The 8,760-nt window shown below is 35.0% G+C and overlaps 1 protein-coding gene across 9 annotated transcripts in view; it reads right to left on the bottom strand.

The window, feature by feature from the left end:
- The window catches only part of LOC106867714 (probable vesicular acetylcholine transporter-B), a 292,276-nt gene that overhangs the window by 187,916 nt on the left and 95,600 nt on the right, over positions 1-8,760 (bottom strand). For 6 of the 9 annotated variants that reach the window (XM_052968219.1, XM_052968216.1, XM_052968215.1 and 3 more), the window contains one exon: positions 7-8,242. The exons of the other annotated variants lie outside the window; for them this stretch is intronic. In XM_052968219.1, coding sequence (XP_052824179.1) covers positions 5,722-7,539 — 1,818 coding nt within the window. In that variant the 5' untranslated portion in view covers positions 7,540-8,242 and the 3' untranslated portion in view covers positions 7-5,721. Of the gene's footprint in view, positions 1-6; positions 8,243-8,760 lie in introns of those variants that run through there. 9 annotated transcript variants of the gene reach the window in all.

Consider the following 8,760-nt stretch of genomic DNA (forward strand, 5'->3'; position numbering starts at 1 on the left):
ATAATGATCATTAAAATGAGAATGTGTAGGGCAAGGAGGACGAACGTAATGAGGAGGAAAAGTAAGAGGCTGGAGAAAGAAAAAAGGGCAATAGGAAAGAAAGAAGCTTTCTCCGTAGGAAATAGCTGGACATATGATAAATCAGCAGTACCAAAAATCAAAGACGACTATACGAAATTAATTTTGATTTTTCCGTGATATTAGGAGAATTAAAAGACTCAAGCACCGTTATTTTAATATATGGTTGTCACTATATAAAAAAATTGCTGTAGCATAATTTTATCAGGATTGCCAAGCAATTCCTACAATAAATTAGCAAGCAGCAGTGGAAGACATAATTTTTTTTTTATATAGAGTCAACAAAATTGTTTATTGCTGCTCATACTTCTGTAATTCAGAGACATGAGACCTCAGCACGCCAAGTTAACGAAACATCGTTACGTAAAAATAAATAAACAAATATAAATAGAATCTTTACCGATTATGGTATCTATTTTCATCTAGATGGCTAAGGAAGCGAGAATTACTTGACTCTTTACATGCTTGCTGAGCTGTGCTTGTTATATATAGATGAAGTGTTTTCATAAAAAAATGGAAATTCTTGCAGTCTCGTAAAATCTCAGTCAAAGTTTATAAATTCTTATTTCTAATCGAAACACAAGTTCATATGTTTAGAGAAAGGGGTTAAAACTCAATTGCTTGGCTGGAACTTATGTTATGGTTCCTGAACCATAACATAAGACAAAGTCTTATGGTTCCTGAACGATAATAAGACAAAGTCAATCTCGATAGAATATGAATTCAGAACGTATTAATGAACAAATATTAAAATATTAACCGCTAACAGCTGTTTCAACATTTGCTTCAATTCGGACAGAGAATTGACAGAATCTTTAGAACATTCGATAGTTCTTCCGGCACTTTACACCTTCAAAGGAAGTCCCGCTGATGTTAACTTTACCTTTCATTCTTTCATGCTCAATGAAATAAGTACAGTCAATTACTGGTGCCGTGCTAATTGGTTAACTTCCTCCCCTCAAAATCTTTGGTCTTGTGCTTAAATCAGAAAATATTATTTATCTCTGAGCCAAGAGAAACAATTTAAATAATAAACAACACTCTTGTTCGATGTGATTCTCTTTGCTTCAAATCTTGGCTAAAAATTCAGCAATTTATGCACATCTTCACGAAAATCACTAAAACGAAATATGCATTGAGCCAAGGAAGAAATATCTAGAAATAACACCACAGTCAGCTCTAGTGGTGGTAGTGTTAGTATTGGTTGCAAAAAAGTTATATTACACGCAAATACTTAAGAGCACATACATTCAATAATGAAATGTTACATGCAATTATATGATGTCGGATATAAGACTGTGAGATCGGAGTGGAATGTTTTCGCTCAAGAGTCTCTTCAATCAGAAAATGAACAGGATATAAACAACAACTGTAACGGCAATAACTAAAGCAGAAGGTTAGAGGATAGGCAGAGCTTTCTCATGTTATCTAATAAATCCTTCTTGCATCCTTGGTCCAAAATCGCATTGATGTACCTGTAATATACAGGGATGTACACTGAAAGTACTTCTGTACTTTCAACCATTTTACTCGAACTAAAAAATAATATAACAGTATTTGTTTGCGATTTCATAGAGGTTGGATTGCTTTAGTTCATCCACAAAACCTCTGCAATAGAATTAATGACTGCAAACCACTCTATAACCTTACAAATAATCAGCATAGATAGCACAGATGTAATATCACTGTATCAATTTATATTACTAATGTTATAGAAATTTGAACGGAGATAATTTGTGACTGTTTTGTAGTTTTTCACAGTGCCAATACTAATGAACTAAGACTCCTCTTTAAGCTTACGATAAGGAATATCTAAACAAACATTAATACAACATGTCTTATCTCTTTACAGAGATAGGTTATAGGAAGTAAAATGGAAAAGAGGAAGGGAAAATTCAAATATTAACTGGATGGATAACATCAATAAATGGACAGGCTTAAATGCAATGAGTGCAACTTTGCAATCTAAGAAAGACCTGGATGGCAATTCTTGATAGTCAACCTGCTGGAACTTAACTATACCGAATAGATATGATCTCTATTGAACTTTTAACAAGATACGATTGAGCATTTTAACCCCTTAAGCAGATGATGCTGGATTGGACAATAAATATGTATTCGCATAATTTGTAAACTGTATTATACAGTTACAGAAAGAAAAGAAGAAAGTGAAAGGCACGGCAGGTATCGAACCCAGTTCCATTATATTCACTTTCACTTAAGTTGTCTGCATCTGCACTTAATCATATTACTTATGAGTACATAACCGTGTCAATAGACATAATACTTACAGATCGTCTTCATTATGTATTCATGAACAGTCAGTTTCTCTTTCTCTCTCTCTCTCCCCCCCCCTCTCTCTCTCTCTCGATATTTCCCTTTCTTTTAAACCATCTCCTTCTCTCTGTCTCTTGTTTCTCCCTCAATTTGCTACACTTCTACACGTGCAAACACAAATGCATACACAAATATACACGATACTTATACACACTTGTGAGTGTGTGTGAGACTGTGTTTGTATATAAACACATATATGCATATCATGGAGATAGACAGGCCTACAGACAGTCAGAGAGACAACCGTATAATTTAGCGTACATTCTCGAGCAAAAACACGTATCCACAAACCCGGTTAAGCTAATTGCTCGAAAGCTGTACAAGAAACAACTGCAATGAACTCTAATGAAGTTTTATTGCCAAAAGAGACTTGAAGATGAGTTTTACATACACTTACTCACACACATACACACACACTCACATTGATATATGTACATATGATTGTATGTTTTTACATATGTATATATGTGTGTATGCGGGCGCGCGCGCGCGCGCGTGTGTGTGTATTCGTATGTGAATGTTTTTATTGATACTGATACCATAATTGTCACTAAGTCAGATGCCGAAGAAACATGTTGCTTGAATTTCCCCGTCTAATGTCTTTTAATCACGCAGTCAGCTGTAGTTTGATGTCGACAAAACAAAACACTGGCAGTATTAAATGTTGGTAGCTTGGTTGATAAAGCTATCGGTGTTTCGTTGTTGCTATTGGTCTTGTTAGCCATATCCTTGTTTATCATAGTAATTAGTAATATCGATTGTTGTTTCATGTAATAAATGAAATAATAATAAACGAATACAGGATAAATGTGACTTTTGGGATTTTACTCGTAGATACACGTATAACATTTTTAGCTGCTTAACTTTGGCGACTTCATACAACTTATATATTTTGTGTGCATAGTTTCGATGGACGAAATACAAGTCCCAAACTATATGCAATCTTTCCTATTAGCAATAAATTTCTATTCACATATTCCGTTGGGACGTGGAAGAAAACCTTCACGATTCCTCTATCGTGCACTCAACTTTGCGGAGTCCATTCATGTCTAGGTGGCACACATCAAGGAATTTTATCGCAACATTGTAAACTGAAGAAAAACTCGTGATTTAAATTGTACTATTAGTGCTTACATAGTTGAGGTTTTGCAACACTGTATCATACACGCATACATACTCAGACATATATGTAACAATATTATTGTCATGTGTATAAGTATGTACATATATTGTGTGTTTTGTATGATGTATGTATATCTATTTCAACGAAGTTGAATTGGCTGTTTGTTAGTTAAGTGTCCTGGCTATACATACAGCATTAAGTTGTTGCCTAAATACCAACTACTGTCCTTGCAGCAACATAGTCATCCTAGACGTTCTTGTTAAATTATTACATTATGCTATAAAGAACAAACTTCCTTCCTGGATCATATAAACTGATAGAACCGATTTCCCGGTTTCTGTGGAGTATATATAATCTCCGCTGGACGGGACGCCAGTCTGTCGCAGGATTACTCATTTTTCACAGTTAATTTGACTGGAGCAACGTGAAATAAAATGCTGCGATCAAGAACATAACGCATCACCCGGTCCAGAAATCGAAACCACAATTTTACGATTCTGAGTTCAGCAACCTGACCACTAAGCCACGCATCTCCACACTATACAATGTTTTATACCAAATACAATGCACTTCTTCAATCGCAGAAATAACACCAAGAAGCTAAAAGGTTTGGAAACCGAGTAGAGTAAAATGTAATATTCTCATGTGTTCTATGAAAGATATAAATGTAGAAAATAAATGCAAATGTAAAAAATATGTAAGCGCAGTATTTTCTACAACCATTTTGGATGGTTTAGTCACGACTGAGGACTTTGAAATCCAGCTCTTGTTAAAAGCAAGTCAGTCTGGTGTATCCCATATTTCGCCCAATTGTTGATTACGAATGAACTCACTGACGTATGAGATGTAAGAGAAGTGTGGCGATTTCAACTAGAAATTGAAGTTTAACACCAGACTCGCTTCTATGAATACTATATTCCTATTTTACAGTGATGTCATGATATAGGTATTCTACCTTACCATGCATTAGACACTATCGTCAAAATCCTCGTTGTTGTTCTCTTGGTTATTAATTTCCTTCATTCTACTTTCTCCTCCTCTTCAATACCACCACCGTCACCACCACTGCCGCCACCACCACCACCATTACCACCACCGCTACCACCACAATTACTGCCACCACTACCAACACCATCTTTCATATATGTATGGTAACCTACTATTTACGTTAGTAATCTCTCATTTTTTCTTAGGGCGTTTCAATGAAGTTTCAGATGGTTGATGTGAAGTGGTAGTTTGATACAGAATATCAACGCAGAAATCATTATTACTATTATTTTGGTTTGTCTCAGGTTCGGTCTTATTCCTGATAGGGATTCTGTGGAAAGCAGGTTACTACCTGTGACCTTAAGTATCCACAAGTTTCAGCAGTCTTTCAAATGCTTAGGACACTCCCAATAATCTTTACTGTCCCTAATAAACAAATCATTATTATCATTATCATCATCATTGTTATTATTATTATTATTATTATTATTATTATTATTACTATTATTATTATTGTTGTTGTTGCCAACATGGCAGTAGTTTACGTTTAATTCGCTGTTAATCTCATGCATTCTAATGTAGTTACCTTAACATGTTAGGAAGTGGTTCACCTCAACATTTGATACTGTTACCATATTTGTTTTATTAAATTCCAGGACGAATAAACCGGTATTTATGTTAAATCAATTATAATTTAACTGTATTTCCACAGATAATCAGATATCTATATTACCTTTGTTTGTGATAAATTTGCTGCACCATTTTAAAATTAGTCCTATTTAAAAACTGTTGTATTGCATCTACGTGACGTTAAAAGCCTCAATTTAATAATGCATTGCTGAGGAAATGTTACTGAAAATCTGATGTGAAATGCAAATAGATATCTTTAAGTATTATTAAAATCTGATTCAATAACATGCGCACTAAATACCTGCCTTTATACATGTTACTCCTATTCAAATTCAGCAGTTTGTTTTTTCTCTAATGTTCAAGTATGATGAATATTGTTCTGTCACGTTTAGCTCTAAGATAGTTATAATATTTTACTTATACATATATGTAAACCTGTTCCTATCTATATATATACATATATATAAATGAATGTCATCATATCTATGGCTGCTTATGTGTGTATATGAATGTATGCATTTGTATATTGATATATACGTACATGTCTGTGCACGTATGCATCGATTTTAAGGTTGTTCCCATCTGTTATATTTATCGTCACCATATCTATGACTCGTCTCATTGTTATAATTTCCACCACCATAACGGTTTCCGCTGTTATTATAACTGCTTCCGGTAGGATTGTAACCAGTTCCACTGCTCTGAGTATAATTACTTCCACCAGTGTTATATGTGCTTCTTTTATCAGTGCCGATACTAGCATTGTAACGACTCTCACTACTATGGTAGCCATGATCTGCGGGTGGATCCCATGCTTGGGAAGGTTTACCCATTTCTAGATTTAGCTTTTGATCAGCTTCAACTTTATCACTGGCTCCACCATAGTTTTGTTGGGACTGTGTGTCACTAGTATTATAGAAACTGCGGTCCTCTGTGACAGGAGTTTTCATCTCTTCATTCTCAAATGGTTTATAGGCATATGCTTTATTTAGATAAATTAGGGCTGGGGCATAGAGGACATTGCTGATACAAATTAAAATATTGAGAGCTAAGAAACCAATCGAATGGACGATTCCACCGGCAACTATTGGTCCGATAGCATAAGCCAAAGAATAAGATATGTCAGCAATAGCATAAACGCTACCATAGACGGATACATGTCGAGTGTCGACTAGATATCCAAGAGTTGGCAAAAGTGCCGTGTCTACACAAGCTATACCAAAGCAAATACCGGCAATTGGAAACATAAGAAAAGTGAAAGTAGTAGCGAAGGGGATGAAAAAGCAAGAAACCCCTTCTAAAGCAAGTCCTGCAGCAGCGAGAACCCACAGTTTATTTGGACGTCTTTCAGCAAATTTTACTGTTAAATAGACTCCAGCTATGTGCGGTAAGAAAGCGGGCAACCAAATGAAGCCCATTTCCCATTCACTAGCGTCCATCGTATCTTTCATCCAGAGTGAAATCGTGGGCTCGAGGAAAGCCAACGAAACATTAGCCATTGCTAAAGCACCGGCACAATTAGCGATGTAAGGGTCCATGAGGAGTTTGTAAATAGGAGTTCCCTTCATTCGCTGGTCCTCTGGAATTTTGGATCTTTGAGCTCTCACTGGTTTCATAACGAGAAGTAAGAGAAAACCATCGATAAGCGACATGGTTGCCAAAAATAAGAACGGCACCACTTTACCAGCAAATTCATAAAGAATACCACCAAATGGTGGAGCCACTAAACAACCAAATGATATAAAGGCCAAAGCAATGCCAAGAGCTCTACTACGTTCGGATTCTTCCGTGTATCTATCAGCAATCATAGCCAAACCTGATGTATCGGCGAATGCCGATCCCAATCCCTGCAGACTCCGGGCCATAAAAAGCACACCATAGCTTTCTCCAAATGCAAATACAGCGGTTGATAGAAATATAATAATCAAACCAATCATCATTGGCATATCGTAACCTATTCGATCAATCAAAGCCCCTGTAAAGGGATTGACCATTAACTGAAGGATAGCTTTTGAAGCAAATAAGAAGCCTATCGCCCCTCCTTCACTACCATAATCGATGGGAGGCGGTGGTATAGATGTCGTCGTTTCACTAACGACTGTATACCAGGATGTGGTGTTAGGTGCCCCGGTTACATTGCGATAGATGCGATTGTACTTAATAGGTGCCTTAACTGTCGTTGTCATGGATTCATGAGAAAATGAATTTCGAAGATAATTTGGTATAATTGGAACAATGACCATGTAAAGCATGTTGTCCAGCAGTAAAGCAACACAGACAATGATTAAGACTAAGCGGCGCTGATGTGACGGCTCATGTATGTAGGTACCAGCCCTGTCCATCATTTCAAAGAGTTTATCGCGTAGCTGAGGTATCGACGCCATTTTGTTATATTTTTGTGTGTGTTAAAACAACAATCTTAATAGCTAGCAAATAGTTCGTAACTTTATATTATATGAATTTAATAAGATAAGCAACAGTACTTTCCTTAATTATTCACAACTGCACATTTTCCTTTGATTTTATCAATACAGTTTCTGTCATCATTAATTAAGTTTGATATTTTCCAAATATGATAGACATTAGTTTCCGTGTGAAATTTCCGTTGTTAAGGACCACTTCATAATGGAATCAATAAATATCCTGCATGCATTACCGTTGTTCGATAATTTCTCAGTTTATCAGATCTTCGCTGATTTTACAGTTCTTTTCTATTTGAACAATTCTATGTGTTAAGTGTTCAGATACAAGAAAATATGTTTCTTAATATTTATTTACATTTTTTAACGAGTCAAAATTCCAGAACTGCGTGTAAGAGTACTGACACGTTCCTTAAATACCCGTGTTTGTTATCAATGTCTTTTATTGGTATGGGTACAGCATACAAGGAAGACTTTCGCGTTGTGTGGTATTTGGTTAAGGTGATTCAAAATGGAAATGGTTAACGAAATATATTCGTCCTCTTCTGTTGACTTGCCAACCGAACTTACTCACCGAGTGGCTACTGTCCTCGTTTTCTTCAGCCAATCAGGGGTCCCGCTATTAGATCAGTTGCAGCAAGGTCACTCTCATTGTGTCCCGGACCCCCTGAAGAGCAGAAGAAACGAGATTGTTAAAGTAGTTAATGTGATATTATTATTATTATTATTATTATTATTATTATTATTATTATTATTATTATTATTATTATTATTATCATTATTATCATTATTATTATTATTATTATTATCATTATTATTGTTATTATTATTATTATTATTACTTAGTTTGATTAGAGCTAATAGTGTTGTAAAATGGTAGTAGTTTTTATTTATGTGCTATGAATTTTACCTGAAGAATAAAAGTATATCAAAATTACAAAAGCTATACAAGGGACAAGCAGTTACAACAGCATTCGGAAACACCTATCAAAATGACTCAACATCATATATATATATATATATATATATACATACATGCACATATACATATATATATATACACACATATATATATATATACATATATATATATGTATGTGTGTGTAGGTTTATATATATAAATATGTATGTATATATACACACATATATATACGTAGATGTATATATATATATATATATATATAT

This window comes from Octopus bimaculoides, chromosome 5, assembly GCF_001194135.2.
Source record: "Octopus bimaculoides isolate UCB-OBI-ISO-001 chromosome 5, ASM119413v2, whole genome shotgun sequence".
Classification (NCBI taxonomy): Eukaryota; Metazoa; Mollusca; class Cephalopoda; order Octopoda; family Octopodidae; genus Octopus; species Octopus bimaculoides.